At 37.4% G+C, this 19,169-nt stretch overlaps 1 protein-coding gene across 2 annotated transcripts in view; it reads right to left on the bottom strand.

The window, feature by feature from the left end:
- Positions 1-19,169, bottom strand: part of LOC122800094 (serotransferrin-A-like) — a 653,725-nt gene that overhangs the window by 116,640 nt on the left and 517,916 nt on the right. For both annotated transcript variants that reach the window (XM_044069618.1, XM_044069619.1), the window contains exon 14: positions 15,474-15,538. In XM_044069618.1, coding sequence (XP_043925553.1) covers positions 15,474-15,538 — 65 coding nt within the window. The remainder of the gene's footprint in view (positions 1-15,473; positions 15,539-19,169) is intronic.

Below are 19,169 nucleotides of genomic sequence, written 5' to 3'. Positions count from 1 at the left end.
ATTCCTTAGAGGCAAGTCTGAGACAACCAGTCCCTAGCATTTACATACATTATGGGACTCGTGTATAGAAATTCCTCAGTAGACTATTCCTACTATTTGAGATGCTTTTGGTTTCCTGCCACCTATTTGAAAAATAACCACTTTCGTTGATCTGAATTATGTGTATTCCCATCTCTTCCTTTTCTCATTACAGTAAACACTAAACACCTTTTATCTAACTGCTTATTCTACCATCTATTAACATAGCATGACACTGTAACAAAATAACAAAACTGCACATAGTATGCCCAAAACAAATATTACATATATACATAACCCTAATCACGTGTAACCTTTTAAGTGCTAACAATCATAACAACTAGAATCCCTCTCCTGCATACAATATTTCTCACATTCTTAAATAACCCATACATTATCCACGTCTGCTATGTATACAATGTTTCCATTTCAATGTTTATGCTGTCCTATTACACCATCATATAGCTACAGTATTTAAAATAATAACTGATCTACATCTGCTTCAATGTTGCTCTGTTTGCTGATCTTAAAAGTTTTGTCCATTGTTAACACATCTTTAAACTGTAGAGACTGAATGTGTTAAACTACAGTTATTTAATACATATGTAACTATTCTCCTTTCCTTTTGTACCAAAGGTTTATTTATTTATTTAACATTTGTTTTCCAGGATGATCGGACTGGACAACAGAGTCCATTTACAGTGGAGGCCTGAGGAGAAAAGCTCCAGCAAAGTACATTTTTACTAATACATGTCTAGTACAAGAAAGAAAAAGTTTACTATGCAGCTTATATGTATCTACTTACAGTCTAGCAGAGATCAGTAAAGCAATTTATATACCTAAGAGATTAATCAACAAAAATATATACATAAGAGATGAGATTAACACATAAAGTACAAATACAGTACAGCATGTCTTAGATTTGCTTAAGCTTCTACACTACATTTAGTAGGTCATCTGTCAGAATACAGTTTACAGCTGTGACGAAGACGAGGGGGTATAAGTAAGGGAGAAGGAGGTTACAGGCGTTATAGAGTGTATAGAAGTGTAGTTAAAGGTTATATCTGAGTGAGGAAGACAAGGGGCTATAGGCAAGAGAGGAGGAGGTTACAGGGGTTATAGAGTGGATAGAAGTGTAGTTAGAGGTTATATCTGAGTGAGGAAGACAAGGGGATATAGGTAAGGGAGGAGGAGGTTACAGGAGTTATAGAGTGGATAGAAGTGTAGTTAGAGGTTATATCTGAGTGAGAAAGATAGGGGGATATAGGTAAGGGAGGAGGAGGTTACAGGAGTTATAGAGTAGATAGAAGTGTAGTTAGAGGTTATATCTGAGTGAGGAAGACAAGGGGATATAGGTAAGGGAGGAGGAGGTTACAGGGGTTATAGAGTGGATAGAAGTGTAATTACAGGTTATATCTGAGTGAGGAAGACAAGGGGATATAGGCAAGGGAGGAGGAGGTTACAGGAGGTATAGAGTGGATAGAAGTGTAGTTAGAGTTCATATCTGAGTGAGGAAGACAAGGGGATATAGGTAAGGGATGAGGAGGTTACAGGAGTTATAGAGTGGATAGAAGTGTAGTTAGAGGTTATATCTGAGTCAGGAAGACAAGGGGATATAGGTAAGGGAGGAGGTGGTTACAGGAGTTATAGAGTGGATAGAAGTGTAGTTAGAGGTTATATCTGAGTGAGGGAGACAAGGGGATATAGGTAAGGAAGGAGGAGGTTGCAGTAGTTATAGAGTGGATAAAAGTGTAGCTAGAGGTTAAATCTGAGGAAAACAAGGGGATATAGGTAAAGGAGGAGGAGGTTACAGGAGTTATAGGGTAGATAGAAGTGTAGTTAGAGGTTATATCTGAGTGAGGAAGATGAGGGGCTATAGGTAAGGGAGGAGGAGATTACAGGAGGTATAGAGCAGATAGAATTGTAGTTAGAGGTCATATCTGAGTGAGGAAGACAAGGAGATATAGGTAAAGGAGGAGGAGGTTACAGGAGGTATAGAGTGGATAGAAGTGTAGTTAGAGTTCATATCTGAGTGAGGAAGACAAGGGGATATAGGTAAGGGAGGAGGAGGTTACAGGAGTTATAGAGTGGATAGAAGTGTAGTTAGAGGTTATATCTGAGTGAGGAAGACAAGGGGATATAGGTAAGGGAGGAGGAGGTTATAGGAGGTATAGAGTGGATAGAAGTGTAGTTAGAGGTTATATCTGAGTGAGGAAGACAAGGGGATATAGGTAAGGGAGGAGGAGGTTACAGGAGTTATAGAGTGGATAGAAGTGTAATTAGAGGTTATATCTGAGTGAGGAAGACAAGTGGATATAGGTAAGGGAGGAGGTTACAGGAGTTATAGAGTGGATAGAAGTGTAGTTAGAGGTTATATCTGAGTGAGCAGGACAAGGGGATATAGGTAAGGGAGGAGGAGGTTGCAGGAGTTGTAGAGTAGACAGAAGTGTAGTTAGAGGTTATATCTGAGTGAGGGAGACAAGGGGATATAGGTAAGGGAGGAGGAGGTTACAGGAGTTATAGAGTGGATAGAAGTGTAGTTAGAGGTTATATTTGAGTGAGGGAGACAAGGGGATTTAGGTAAGGGAGATGGAGGTTACAGGAGTTATAGAGTGGATAGAAGTGTAGTTAGAGGTTATATCTGAGTGAGGGAGACAAGGGGCTATAGGTAAGTGAGGAGGTGGTTATAGGAGTTATAGAGTGGATAGACGTGTAGTTAGAGGTTATATCTGAGTGAGGAAGAAAAGGGGATATAGGTAAGGGAGGAGGTGGTTACAGGAGTTATAGAGTGGACAGAAGTGTAGTTAGAGGCTATATCTGAGTGAGGAAGACAAGGGGCTATAGACAAAGAAGGAGAGGGTTACAGGAGTAATAGAGTGGATAGAAGTGTAGTTAGAGGTTATATCTGAGTGAGGAAGATGAGGGGCTATAGGTAAGGGAGGAGGAGGTTACAGGGGTTATAGAGTGGATAGAAGTGTAGTTAGAGGTTATATCTGAGTGAGGAAGACAAGGGGATATAGGTAAGGGAGGAGGAGGTTACAGGAGTTATAGAGTGGATAGAAGTGTAGTTAGAGGTTATATCTGAGTGAGGAAGACAAGGGGATATAGGTAAGGGAGGAGGAGGTTACAGGAGTTATAGAGTGGATAGAAGTGTAGTTAGAGGTTATATCTGAGTGAGGAAGACAAGGGATATAGGTAAGGGAGGAGGAGGTTACAGGAGTTATAGAGTGGATAGAAGTGTAGTTAGAGGTTATATCTGAGTGAGGGAGACAAGTGGATATAGGTAAGGGAGAAGGTTACAGGAGTTATAGAGTGGATAGAAGTGTAGTTAGAGGTTATATCTGAGTGAAAGTTATCCAGGGTTAGTACATGAGCAGAGCCAGGTGGATGTTGAATGATCTTTCAGTAGTTTCTTAAACTTGGTGGTGCTGGAGGTGGATCTAATATCGATGGGTAGGGAGTTCCAGATTTTGGTGATACTGTTTGAGTATAGTGAGTCAACAGCATTATTGCTAGTTTTAGTGATGTTTACTAGGTTTTTGTTACTGGAGCACAGGGTCTGGTTATTGGAATAATGAGTAAGTAGGGCTTTGAGAGCAGGTGTTTTTTAGGTTGGTTGAGTATTTGGTGGGCCATGGAGAGATGGTTAAAAATTAGTAGGTTGCGAAATTGTAGTCATGAGTGTTCTTTGAGAGCGTGGCAGTGGTGGGATCTATAGCTGGCATCTGTAGCAAACTTTGCTATTTTATTATAGCATCTATCAAGTTTGTTTATGTAAGTTTTCTTGAGGCTAGTAAGGATGGGAGATGCATATAGGAGTGTGAAGAGAAGGTATGTTCTGGCAATGGAGATTTTAGATTAGTCTGTGAGTCAGTGTGTTCCTGTACAGGCTACCCATTTTTTGTGGACGTTTTTGATTGTCTGATTTATGTGGAGATCAAAATTCATGTTTTGGTCTAGTACTACTACCAGGAGTTTGGTGTGGGAGACTGGGGTAATGATAGCATTGTTTACTGAGGTGATTTTGAATAGTGAAGAGGGGTCTCAGGATTTTGTATGGTGAAACAGGATGAGTTTTGTTTTGTTGGGATTGAGTATTAACTGGGCATTGGTTAGCCAGGTTTCTATTTTAGAGAAGGCTTGCTATGTTATTTCCTGAAGATGGTGGGATGTTGGAGCTGCACAAATTAAGGTAGAGTCGTCGGCGTATTGTATTAACATGACTTCATTTGTGGCAGTATGTAGGCTATTAGTGAATAATGTGAATAATGATAAGAGAAGAAGGCCAAGAATGGATCCTTGTGGGACCCCTAAGGTGACTGACAGCAGTGGGGAGAGGGAGTTACCCCATTTGACTACTTGCTGCCTTCCACTGAGATAGCTCTGGAACCAGGTGACTATGGAGAGGCTGGTTTTAAATTCTGATAATGTGTTTAACAGTCTGGAGTGTGAGACCATGTCAAATGCTTTTGAACGGTCCAGAAAAAATAGATGAGACCAGGTTACCTGCCTATAAATTGTGTAATCTGTGTATTCTATGCAATTGTTTGTCTATAAATCTGGAGCTTTTCTCCTCAGGCCTGTGCTGAAAAGGAGTCATTAATTACCTAGTTTTACCTTTCTGGTAAACAAACTCTAATACATAAATAAATAAATTAATTTAATACTTGCGATTATAAGTGCAGCCTATCAAACAGGACTAGACTTTGGCTGGCTTGAAAACAAGACATTCGGGGAAAACTGAAATCAAATAAGAAAATTACTTGAATTTCTTAAGTTTTTACACAGCTATGCACAAGGGCAAATAGTCTTTTCAGCCCTTCCATAACCTCCATGCAGTACATTAAAGGAAGAACAATATAGCAAAAACCTACTAAATGATTCTGATTGATGCCATACAGGCACGCAAATTACCAGGGGCTAAAATCTAGAAACTTGGGTACAAAATACATTACATTCACAGGAAGAGAAATGAAATATTTCTAAGATAATACAACCACAAGGCCATTATTCTCATTTTTTCAGGTTATTAAATCTGAAAGGATTTCATCAGGCTTAGCAATTCACTAAATGGTTATATCAAATAAACAGGAATGGGTCTGGGTCTCTAGCGTATGTCTGAGGATCTGACTTTATGGAACACTTTCTTAAAGGACTGCAATGACATTAACAATGGCATGATGAGCACATCACAGAAACTAGCTTTAATTTTTGACAGATATGAATATAACAACTGCTATGTCTGTTTTTTATCAGTGGCAATGGTTTACTTAACACTGTCAAAGGTTTGGTAAATGAGGAAACAGAGACATTCCTTTTCTGAAACTGCCGCCCATACTGACATCTCTAATAACCACAGTGCATATGCATCTCATTAGACACTATGATCAATATTTTGGAGAGCTTGTATTAAAATATTTAAGGTTGAGCTTTTCATGAAGGACTTGTTATGTGTTAGCTATTAACAATGTTATTGCTGATACATTGTCTCATTGCCAATAGAAAATTATTTAACACTTTGCGTCAGAGACAGCTTCAAAGAAAATATGTCACAGGAAGACCATGGGACCTTAGAATGACAGGGCATCAAGACTAATCATGACATGGTAGACCTGTACTCTAAGGCAAGTATATGCAAATGTCATTGTGAAAGCCAAGAAATTCTTACCACAAGTGTCATTTTTTGTGGCCTTAATAGGTTTTGGGTGCCTAGACATTTGCTGTATCTGTGAGGCAAATGTTTGAAAGCCCATAAAGTTTGTGGTTATTTTGCAGCTGTAAGTTACTAGTTATTAAGATACAATAGAACTGATATCACTAAGAATTAATCCATTAAGAGAATTATTCTGGGATTGTCTAGCTTCTACAAAGTATTACCGAGCATGCCTCTCAAGCTCTTAGAGAAGGAAATCTGGACAAAGTCAAAAGTAATGCAGAGGCAAATGCCTAAAAATAGGGGCACTTTTAAAATATTGTTTTCATAAACTTAGACATTTGATAGAATAACATGTTTTGCATTAGCATGCATTTTCTGAAGGTTATGAAGTCTGAGACTCAAATAGCTGTCATTGCTTAGTGACTTCAATTCTCAATGATTTGCCAGAAAACCACAAATTTTATGAGGAATAAACAAAAATATGAGGTGAAAATCTGGGCAGTTGAGAGGTATGTGAGGGTAGTTTGATTATCTGTTAATATCCAGTTTGCTGTTACTCAGTTTGGTGAGGCTAACTGGGTAAAAAATACTGTCATGTTAGACATAGGATTTTTGTTTTTTACTAAGATTGCTATGACTGGGGATTTCACTTTCCTTTCCCAACTTGCCGAGACTTGTAATTTAGAATAGTAAAGTAAAGGGTTAAAGGAGGGAGGGCTCACTACATAGAGGTGTAGGTGTTTCCTAATAAAATATATTTTTAGTTCTAAATGTTGCTTTGTTGACCCTGACATGTCAGTTATATGGGTATCAACAAATTGTGTGCCAGCAAAGCTTTTATTAAAGAACAGTCACAGATTTTGTTACTAAGGCCAGTCTAAGTAGCAAAAGGCACTAATGATAGACTCATAGGAGGCATAGCTTTTCATAACACAATTCATTTGTAAGTACTTTGGGATACAGAGAAATAATGGATAAAAGATGCATCTGTGTTTTTGTGTCTTGCAATAGATTATTTTCCCCAGAAGCTAAACAGAAACTGGTCAGTAAACACCCAAATAGATAAAGAAGGGAAAGAATTTCTATTTTTCCTGTATGTGCAGAAGACTCCAACTCCAACCGTCTGCTCAGTGCATTGGTTGATGAACTGCAGATTTACTTCTTGGATACTGACAGTGCAGATTAATCCATCAGCTAATAATGCTACTGTAGGTTCTCCCTACATTAGGATAATATATTTTTGAACATAGCCTGAAAACAAACAGGCTCCCTTTTGGTTTGAGAATTGCAAAGCTACCCATGGGCTTGAATTACCTGGCTAGCTTTTTGAATGACTAGAAGATCTTGAATTTAAAATCGGGGTTAGCTTTTATGGAACTTCTTAACAACAATCAAAATGAGATGGTCACTTTGAATGATAACGTACATAAATCTTACATGGAACTAAAGAATAAGGTCTCATCTTTGAATTTTGATGTATGGTTATAAAATGTTCCAAGACAGTATTATAAAAGAAAATACAGGTCAGAAAACTAAGAAGCTTAAGAAGTATGAAAGGTATTGTAAGGATTATCACAGTAACAATGACTTGGGGGGACTTAGTGACCCTTTTGTCGATGTGGAAGCATTGATTGATAAGGGGCTGAATGAGTGAGCAGACAAAGCACCCTTTTGTAGATGTAGTCACAAGACAGACAAGGAGGTATCCATGCTTGGCACAGCAATCGGAAATGAGGAGGTGGACAGCTGGAGATGTGATGCTATCCCAGGTGCAACAGAATCTTCTGCAATATCCTGTTTGAAGACAGGGCTTTGTGGGTAAGTATTAGTAAATACAGGTGTTTCAAGAGAGAACGACTGGCCAAAAGACTTGGCTGGAATTGGCAGCACTTCTGCCCAAACCACAGAAAGTCATAAATCAGACAAACTGCCAGAAAAAAAAACAGAGAAGTGATTCACAACAATTGAACAACAACAAAAAATAATTACAGTGAACGTAGATGTGTGCCTGGAAGTGAATGTATCAAATCACCTATTGAAGTGAGGAGGATTAATGATATTAAAGTTATGGCTCTGCACAAATGGTCTGAGCGGATTTTTAGAATTGTTCATTTCTTGTGCTATGTACTTGTCTCCTCTTGAAACATAAATCCTGGGTAAATGTCTCCCCTTTGTGCTGGGAAAAAGGGAGAATGCAGTTACTTCACTTAACTATCTGCTTGTATATGTAAATAAGCTTAAGTTGACATTATTGCAATCGCAAGGTAAGGGTACTGTTCCTTGTGATATGTTAAAATTTAGAAAATAGATTACTTGTAGTTCTCTATAGGCTTCTGAATTATCTTTCTTTTTAAATGGTTGTGAAATTGAAATTAGGAACATATCGAGTAAACTTACATGAAACAAGTATTACAATATGACACTAGAAGAAAAGGAAGCTCTAGTTAATCTAAGAAGCAACTGTGATATTAAAATCTTGAAAGTGGACAAGAGGGAGTTCTTATTGGGGGGGACTAATGATTGCAAGAACAAAACGTGCATTATTAAATAATGATGCAGATTATGAGAGGCTTTATAAGAAAGATGTGAAATGTTTAATCAGGTGTACTGATTCTTTTAGTCAAGGATGGATACTAATAGGCTCGGTTGATGACAATATTTACAGTATTTGAAAATTAATAATGCTTGCACTTCCTCTGTTTTTGTGCTTCCAAAAGTACACAAAAAAGTACTGGATCTACCTCTCTGACTTATTAAGTCTAGCACAATGGGAAAAACCAAGGCCATGGTCATATTTGTAGAAGAAAAACATTACGCAAGTTGTGAGAAAATTTAATTGTTGGTCAAGATACTAGATGTTATTTTCACATACAATTTTGTGACATTTAGGGCCAGCTTTATGGACAGGAAACTGTGATTGCCTTGGGGATGGCCATGGTGCCATGTTATGCTAATTTGTTCATGGCGATCTGGGAGGAAGAAAATATTTTTCCACCAATATAATGTGCATATAAAATTTTTCAAACACTATATAGATACTATATTTTTAATGTGGATTGGAACAACTAATGAGTTGAATACGTTTTTGCAATATCTGAACCAAGTTGCGCACTATATGAAGTTCAGTATAAACTTTTATTTAAGATAGATAATCTTTTTACATGTTTTTTTATCTTAAGATTTGGGGAAAGTTTGTACCAGTATAGTTAGAAAACCTATACATAACAGTGCTTATCTGTATCATACCAGAATGCACCCCCATTAGGTCAAACGGACTATCATAAAGGGACAAATGGTCAGGTCTAATAGGGTAATGCAGCTGGAGGATGACTTTCTGAAAGAGACCCATCTGTTAAACCAGAAATTTAGTGAAAAGGGTTATCCCATAAAAGTTATTAACAGAGAAGCTGAAAATCTTATGAATGAAAGAGCAGACAAATACAAACTATGTGTTTTGTATGATGGGGATTATGGCAGCGGTAACAATAATTCTGGTCCTAATAAGGAACTAATTGCAGTCTTCTTCTTCTTTCAGCTTTTCCCAGAACTAATTGCAATGAAATTTGTAACTTTTAAATATCACTTTTGGCACTTTGAATATCAGAGAGATTTTAGATGACGTGAGGATTTCAAAAGGCTTTCCTAGTACAATGAATATTTTTGGGATTAACCCTAAATTTATTTTGAAGAAGGGTATGACATTTAAATAATTAGAAAAAAAGCCCCATATTGAACAGATAAATGATAAACTAGTTGCATGTGGAAATTGCAATCAATCCTGTCATCTATTGACATGTTCCTCCAAGAATGAACGGTTCTGCTACCAATTCCACTTAAAAACACTTAAAATGTGAAAACGTTAATATAAATGAACAATAATAAAATAAAATGAAATAAAACATATTGGCTCATAAACCGGATAAGCGCTTTTGGTGTAATACCTTTTTCAAATCCTAAATGTTAGCCAGTAAAACTTCCTCTTAAGTACATTCATTTCCTAATGTTCACTCACTTAGAAACACTTGGTAACCATAGCAGCATACACACCCTTTCAATTATGTCATTTTGAGTGCTGGAGAGGTTTCCCTTTTAATGCAGGTTTTAAAGGAACAAATGCATTCAGACCTAGTGGCTGATCTGAACAGAAATTAATTATCCACTTCATCTCTTCAATTTCTGTTTGTCTCCACCTCTTGGTGTTTCATAAAGCCTAGATAGTGCCATAAACTTGAAAGAATAGCTGTCATTTACACTAATGTGCATATAAAGTGTATTGCTGGAAACTATTTTCTTATGTCGGATAAGTGCTTTAGGATGCGTTCCTTAAGCATTTGATTCATTTTCCTTATGTAGTATGCCTTGCAATGACTGCAGGTTGCCGCATAGATAATATTCTTACTCCGACAGTTAGCAAATCCTTCAGATTTATAATTCCTCTTAGTTAGGGGATGTATAAAGATATTCGAGATTTTTATATGAGAGCATGCTTTGCAATTTCCACATCTGAATGTACCAACCCACCTATTCATTTGAAAACTCCTGTCTTCGGAAATAGCTTCAGTTTCTGTTCTATAACATAATAGTCTTTTTAGTTTTTTCTGTTTTTAAAAGAAAAGCTGGGTTGGTCTCCAACAATTTCCCTAATTTTGTTATCAGATGTTAACATTGGCCAGAATTTTCTGATGGTGTTACGAATAGCAAGATTGTCAGTACTATATGTCAACTGGCATTTCAGATTGGACTTTGTCTCCTTTTGCTTGTTTTTAGTTGTTTCTCCTTGGTCTGAAAAATAGGGTCTTCCCCTCTGACAGCATAGTTTGGTGACGCTACTTACTTTTTTTTTCTGTCTATCTATTGGCATGTTGTGATATAGTGTATTTAGGGACATTCAGTGTAAAATTCCAGGAATTTTTATATACATTTCTATAAATATTATTCATGTTGTTTGCTGCATGTGTTGTACTGCTTTTTATATTAGTTTACATACAAAAAGTTGTCCAAACATATTTATGAGCATATGTATGCTACTAAGTCAAAAGATGTTTTGACATGAATGCATTGTTTAAGCATTATCTTCTTTGTGAAAACTCTATAGTTTTAGAAGAAATCAAGTCTTCCTATGGCAAAGATGGCATAGAAAAGTTATTAGACTGGAAAGAAAACATGCGGCAGCTAAGGCGGAAAGCATGCAACAAACCTGGTGTTAATAATACTGAGACTTGTATTTTTTTTTTAAAGGAGAGGAGTGGTACATTAATGAAGCCACTGAAGTGGTTACATGTTCAAATGAAAACCTTAATTTAGCAGACATTTGCAAAGGTACACAGCCTGTCTGATACAGTCCCGTTGGTAGGGAGAAAGTGCTTATTGTCTGTATTTTATAAAGTTCTTAATAAAGTGAGCATGAGTTTTTATTTGTTTTGTTTTATTTTGATGCAGATTCATCAATTGGATTATCTGATATTGTTTCTTTGACTCTAAACATCTGTCCAGTGCATCGATTGATGAATTGGAGATCAGTGGTTTGTACACTGAAGGCCCTATATAGGCATACATTTGCTCACAGGGATTCCACCCATTTCACAGGGGTCACTTTCTGCCCTGCTTCACAAAGTGTTGAACGTACAGTTGTTAAACACATATAGATTTGTACCCAATCATTCTGGAGTATAGTCTGGGCAAGCAAATGGCTGTTCTAAACAAGTCACTGTTCAGAGAAAATAGAAATTGCAAATGATTAAAAATACATTTCTGTAGAGTTCTAATATACATAGTAGTCTGACTGCCTCTAAATAGTTCTCTGTTGTAAGATGGTGTGATTCATTGGTGACACCTTTGTTTTTTGGGGTGCTAATAGAGCTGTGGAGGGCTGTCTGTAGGATTTCAAAATGCTGAGTCTTTCAAATTAGGTGGTTTAGTCACAGAGTCATTTGCTGGGCACATTTCCCACCCACCATTATTCAGTTTAATAGCTAACATCATGCAGCAGATATAACCATAGTGGCCCTCATATTTTCTATAGTTTGAAATTACTAGTAAAGAATTTGAGAAATCTTAATGTCATTTAGAATCTTTCTTTTATAGTAACATTTGGAAATGTGCAAAAGAGAAAAAAACACAGAACACATCACAAATAATATTTCAGGTATACTGTCATGGAAGGCTAAGAAAAAAGATGCCTAGATATAAGGTATTATAATACTTTTGCTGATACACCTGCTTTTTGAAAAAGAAGATGAGCTACATCTTCCCATAATTCCTTTATTTGTCTTTGTTGACCTGTAAAAGTCTGACTGGATAAAGCCCATTTTCAGTCAAGGCCCGTGGATAAAAGCTCCACATTTAAGTTACACATGTACATTTCTAATTGTAGGGTAAAAACATCTTTTTATGAGCTTATATACATGATTTTTAAATATTTTTAAATATTTCTTACATGACTATACCATTTTAACACAAAAGCAAATAGAGAAATTAAGATAAATTGGCTAATTATTGAATAGTGTATTAAACGCATGATGACAACAGGGAAAAGATCAAACTGGGGTGTGTTTGAGTTTAGTAATTTACAGACAGGCAAGTAGAATGTAGCTTTAAATAGGATAGCAATAGGTCTATAGTTTGTGAACTCTCTTGAAGTACCTCCTTTGTGAAGGGGTATAATAATGGATTTTTCCAGATGCATGGGACATATTTTTCAGTTACTGACCAGTTGATTAGAATAGAGGCAGGGAAGGCTAGTGTTTCTGCACCTATTTTGAGGAATTCAGTGGGAAGGTTATCGGCAGCCGAGGTTGCTGCTTTAAATTTTGCTAGTGATTTTATATGGTTGATATTGAGACAGGCTGAAAACTAAAAGACAGTGTATTTACTTTCGAGAACAGACAGAAGTTGGAAGGGTGAAGTGAGGTGGTTCATAGGTTCATAGGTAGTTACTAGGCTATCGGCCCTAGGGCCTGTACAAGCCTAACCATAAAGAGTCCCTGGCTTACGCCAACCAAAAATTATTTTCCCGTGCTCCTGTCGAGCAGAGCCACAGAAGTGATCCCCGGGGTGAATTTCCTATTTCCCATCCAATCGTCAAGATTTTTCTTAAAGAGGGCTAATGAGGTGCTCTGCTTGACATGAATGGGCAGTCTGTTCCAAAGTATGGGGAGTCTCTGGGACAGGAACCTATCCCTCCAGCATGTTTTGTTTATTGTGGTGACACGGTTTAGATACCTGGAGCATGTGGCTCAGATGGATTGGGATTTCTGTAAGTGTAGCATGTCCAACAGCTCTGGGTTTGACATGGCTTTGTGTGTTAGGTAGAGATTGCCTCTGAGTAGGCGATATGCGACTGAGTAGAGCAGGAGTTTTTTGAGACAGTTTGCATAGGGCATCTGTTTGAGGCCAGTGATCCTTTTCATGAGGTATTTCTGTGGCCTTTCCAGCTGTTGTAAATGTCTTGTGAGGTACATGCCAAACGGGGCGTTGTACTTTATAATGGGTCTAATGAGGGATGAGTAGAGAGGAACAATGACCTCCTTTTTTCTGGATGAGAAACCTTTTGTGATGAGGTGGGCCATGTAGAAGGATTTCCTGACTACTGCGGTGATGTGCTTATCAAAGGAGAGACTACTGTCCACCTGTGTCTCTAGGTCTCTTTATCACACCTTCGGTGTTGAGTGGATTACCGTCTATGTGGTAGTTCATGAGCACTGGGTTTTTCCCAAAGGGGATGACTATGCATTTTTTGGCATTGAGCTTGAGGCCATGGCTTTGACACCAGACATCTGTCTCAGTGTAGAATGTCCACATCATTTGGGGATTCAATAATGGCTCCCAGTTCGCAGTTGTCTGAGAACTTTGTTAGCCGTAGACCCTCTGTGTTGGCCTGCACTTCAGAGAAGAAGATGCCAAACAGGAGTGGACCCAGGACTGAACCCTGTGGTACTCCACTTGTCACTGGTCTGGAGTCGAATTTGAGGTCGGCTACTTTTATGGTGTGGGTTCTGTCAGTGAGCCAGTTGGCAACCCATCATGTGACGTAAGGATTTATGCCCAGTTTAGTGAGTTAATCTATGATTCCAGAGTGGGGGATGGTGTTGAATGCCTTGGCGAGGTCTAGATAGGCTGTGTGAACCACTTTACCCTTGTTCACGGCTCTGGTGACTGCTTCAAAGAAGTCAGTCAGTTTAGGAGACATGATCTGCCCTTCACAAACCCAAACTGTGTGGGGTCCAGAGTTTGAAGGTTACCTATGTCTTTGTTTATAAGTTCCATGATGATATGTTCCATGGCTTTGCAGATCAGGCTCATCAGGCTAATGGGGCAGTAGTTCCTGGGGTCTGTGGTGGCTCTCCCTTGTGGCGTGGGATTAACTGTAGCTGTGTGCCATTCAGTAGACACAAAGCCTGAATTCTACTAAATTCTTATAGATAATACCTCACTTAAGCCCCTAGGAAACTGAAGGGAAAAAAAAAGCTAATAAGGTATTTTCAGCATAGTAAGGATAAGAATTAATTAGCTAAGGAGTGGGGATAACACGCAATCTACTCAGTGCAGGCTGGTGGGAAATGAATGAAAGCTGAAAGGGTAGGTGAAAGTGAGGAAGGCTAGGATATTTTGTGCACCTTGTCATGCAAACCCTTCTTAGAAGATGGTTTAGGGCTGCAAAGCATGCAGCATGATTGATGATTTTGATCTGACAGCATATGCTCATAGCCAAAGATACAAGTAGGTGGGAGTGGTGAGCTGCTACAGGAAGAGCTGCCTACTTTGCTGATGTACCAGAGTTTTGCAGCTGACTGTAGAACTGCAGACTCATAAACAAACTGTTGGGCACTAGTGATTTGTGGGTTACAGCAAATCTCTTCATCTACTGATAGGCTTTAGTGGCTGTCTTCAGCAAGCTTGCAGTTCAGTAAGAGGTAAACTGATTGCAACAAGGGATGATGTTCATTGGTTTGTTTCTTTGATTACATCAAGCCTACTGTATAGTGGATGCATAGTCTTATTGCTTTTGTGATTGGCTTCAGGAAGCTTCCTGGTCAGAAGGAGACTCCCGCTATGGAGCCATGTCAGGAAAAGCTGGATAATTTTGCAGTTAGAACAGATAAGTGGGCGGTAAGAACCTAGCCATATCTTATGGAAATGCTGGTATTTCTAACTTGAGCTGCCATAACACATTCTTAAATAAATTTACATAACACATATGCTGATAATAATAACAATGCAAAACCATCTAACGGCCACTTGCTTTATCATTTGAATAGTGTTACTCACATCTGTGGTGAGATTACTGCATTCTGCCTAATTCTTACTCACAATATCTGATACCAGTATTGCACAGGCCCTTGAGTCATGTAAGTCATAATAGCTTGACATTGTGAAGAGATACAAGGCTAAATAAGAGTTCCTGTGAACTTCTACAACACCTAGTGTAGAAGTAGATATAATGTGGTCCATCCCTCATTACAGCACCTAGTGTAGAAGTAGATATACTGTGGTCCATCACTCATTACAGCACCTAGTGTAGAAGTAGATATACTGTGGTCCATCACTCATTACAGCACCTAGTGTAGAAGTAGATATACTGTGGTCCATCACTCATTACAGCACCTAGTGTAGAAGTAGATATACTGTGGTCCATCACTCATTACAGCACCTAGTGTTGAAGTAGATGTACTGTGGTCCATCCCTCATTACTACCTAAATTGTTTTAGGCTGCTTCTCTGTGATTTATTCAATTCCTTTAAGTAGCCTAGAAACAAACTCAGATATATAAAAAATGAACATTTAGGAAACCTATACTTACCATCTGTGTTCTCCAAGACAGTTGTATGCTTAGCAAAAGCAACATCTCCTTTTTCAACCAAACACCTGCAGACAACAGCACAGGTTAATAAAAATGTAGTAGAAGTGAAAAAGTGAGAGACAGTTTACCATTTTATTTTTTTAAAGACCTTACTTCAAGCTCCAGCAATGTTTTTATGCCTGTGTCTGATGACCTGTGATCTCTAGGACTCTGACACCTCTTTGCTTACTGTTGCATGATGGGACTAGGGAGAACTTGACCCTTTACTATTCCCTAAATTAATCTGTCACATCAGTGAGCCTTACTTTGCAGAAGGCCTTAATTTTGTCTCATGTAACATAACACTGCAATATTTCTCTTTATTTTTTATCCCTGCTACCAGTGCACAGCAAAATAATGACCATACACACTATATTTGGTTTTGTTAAGAAACAGGTGTGCTTCGGTCTCTTGTGCACTGTGAAAAGTGTTGACTACTTCAAGAGAAAAGGGAATTTCAGATGAAAATGTTTTGTCTTCTCAAATGTTCAGAAACACAGAGTTCAGATTTCATTAATTAGGCAGCTACAGATCCAAGTACACCAGGAACAGGAAAAAATGTGAATCACCCCTCCTGAAATATACTATATTATGTTTTATTGTTGGTACAACACATTAATCCATTACAATAATCTGCAAACGCCATATAATTGTATTATTTTGTTGGGAATTTTATTTGTTTAAAAAAAAAATACATGAATCAAAAATAGATAAACAATGGTTAGCCATTTACTATCCAGAAAATAAGCAATTTACTACCTAGCATAACAATAAAAATACATATAGACAGCATAGAAAACATTCAGTCCATTTGTTCAGTGTCCAGGAATAGACTTTTGAAAGCTTTATCAGGAAGAACTTGCACTTAAGACTTTATTGTGTCCACACAAATATTAAAACCAATGTTACTTACCATCATTGTATTTAGTCATATTAGTCATAATTGTATTGTAGTCACTAAGTAATGGGGGGGGGGGGGTCATATCTCCATATATCTAGCATTGTTTGGAGACGTCTTCACCACTTTTCATAAAAATAAAGAATATCATTCAGGTTGAGTCATATCTCTTCAGTACTTCATGATTATAACTACGCCTAGCATAAAAACAACTTACACATAATACTTCTGTTTTGTAAATGTGATTGTAGTAAGGCCACTTAGAAGTCCACTGAGTGTGCCCCTCTAAACTCACTATTGACATAATTTACACTGCAGAACTATAAATGCTATGGCAATATAATAAGATGTTGAAGCCTAGATATAGCAATACAACATTTGCTTAAAATATGAAGAGCAGCAATAGAATATAGCTTGGTCTGGTATGGGGGTTAATAGGTAGTAGGCCTCAGTTTCAACTTCATAAAATTAATATTGTGATGCAGAGCTGGGCACTTGAAACCTTCATTTCCTTCTTGTTAAACTTGTTTCTTTGATACCGAGCACCAGCAGATACCTTTGCCAGTATTTCATAGGTACCAGACATTAAAAAATAATGTTGCAGATTGATGTGACATTAATTAATGCTATAGTCAATACCCTTAGTTGTTCAACTACTCCTTTTAAAGAAGTAGTGTGCAATAACGTATTCATACCTCTCAACCTCTTAGGGCAAGAAGTCTGGACAGAACCTAAAATAATAGGGGGACAGATGCCCAAAAATAGGGACAGATTTTAAATATTGCTCTTATAAACTTAGAAATTGTTAGAATAACAGGATTTGTATTAGCATGTATTTTTTTTTTGAATGATATGCGTGTCATTATTTAATTACTTCAATCTTCAGTGATTTGCCAGAAAAACACATATTTTAGAAGGAACGGGCCAAGCATATGATGGAAAAATCTGAACATTTTGAAAAAATCTGGACAGTTGAGAGGTAATCATATATTAACTACCATGACAGAAAGACGTTAGCTATGTTGCTGGACACCTAACAATTTTAATATGTTTTGAGAGGTGATGTGGTTACCGTTTCTTAAAAGGATTCTAGATTTCTGTTTTTGTAAAGTTCTCCATATCTGTTGCAACAGTTCTGTCCCTGCCAAAAATGAGTCCCAAAGTAAAGACCATCAGACATATTATTTTAGTAACACATAAAAGTGTCTCACACATCAGACTGTAAATATTCTTTCAAGTGAAACAGTGACTTGGCTGACCTGGGTGCTGTATCAGTGACTTCATGCTTAGGTTAAAAACAAAGAACTTTCTTTTATTCTTGTTTGATTAGGGAAATTAGCTTTCATACTTAGTTCTGAGAACACTAAGCCGCGATGGTGCAGCGGTAACATTGTTGCCTCACAGCAAGAGGTTCTCCCATTCGATTCTCGACTGGAGTTTGGGGAGTGTCTTTTGTGTGGAGTCTGCATGTCCTCCCCGTGGTTGGGTGGCATTCAAACGACATGCGTAAATGGGCGTGCCTTCGTTGAAGGTTGGACGTCGAGCTGGCACCTCGGCATTCATGAAAATCTACTGCCAATCATTAGCGGACCGGAGTCGCTGTGGCAACCCCTAACTGGGAAAAGCCAAAAGACAAACAACAACAACAACTTAGTTCTGAGAATAATACCATCTGGGTTCCAGAGTTCCATATTGTCATGCTTCTTGTTGCCACTTGTATCTTTTTATATCTTACCATGTTCGAGTGATTATAAATATATATTTATAAAATTTTATATATAAATAATATATAAATATAAATATATATAAATATATATATATATATATATATATATATATATATAAAATAAAATATTATAAATATAGACACACATACACACACACACACACACACACACACACACACACACACACACACACACACACACACACGCACACACACAAAAAAGTGGCTAAACTCTTCTGTGTAATTATGACCTTGTCCATACAGAAAATTGCAATAGTCTAGAAGTTTATAAAGATTCCAACAAGGATGAAATTAAGTGAGCTAAAGAGACACTATCAAGCGGGCGCTTGCTTTATAAAATAGTATACAGCAGGTTACTGAAGTATGGCAACATTGTGGCTCAACAGCTAAGCATTTTACTTCACAACTCTAGGGTCAGGGGTTCAGTCCCAACATCTGGTCATTGTTTATATGGAGTTTGTATGTTCTATGTCTGCACAGGTTTTCTGTGGGTATTCTGGTTTCATGTTACTCTCCAAGCGTGCTGGTTGATTGTCTAATCAATCTATAAAACTAATTGTAAACTATTCATCTGGATCTAGGGACTGAGGACAATTTTACCTAACATTTGACAAATAAATAAATAAATTTAAACAATAGTTAATTATTTAAAAATGGAAATTCCTGCTCTATGGCAATTATATTAATTCATTTAGTTTAGCAAGTGTCTGCATTACTTGTCCTTGTCCTATTATTTAGGTCAACAAACTAATATATAAAATTATGTCTCAGAATAATCTAATTCCTAATTTAAACAACATCAGACAGCAAATATGACAATTGTAATGAGTGCCGACATATTAAACAAATGATTTTAAAAATTTTAACTCAGGGGCTGTACACCATAATTAATATATATATATATATATATATATATATATATATATATATATATATATATATGCAAATACAGTACTTTTGGGTTAATATATTTGGTAGTATGTCAGGAAGAGGCACACATTTTGAAAAAAAA

This window comes from Protopterus annectens, chromosome 4.part0, assembly GCF_019279795.1.
Source record: "Protopterus annectens isolate FY-2018-M chromosome 4.part0, PAN1.0, whole genome shotgun sequence".
NCBI lineage: Eukaryota > Metazoa > Chordata > Ceratodontiformes > Protopteridae > Protopterus > Protopterus annectens.
The sequence above is the reverse complement of the archived record's forward strand: the minus strand, read 5'-3'. Positions and strand labels throughout refer to the sequence as shown.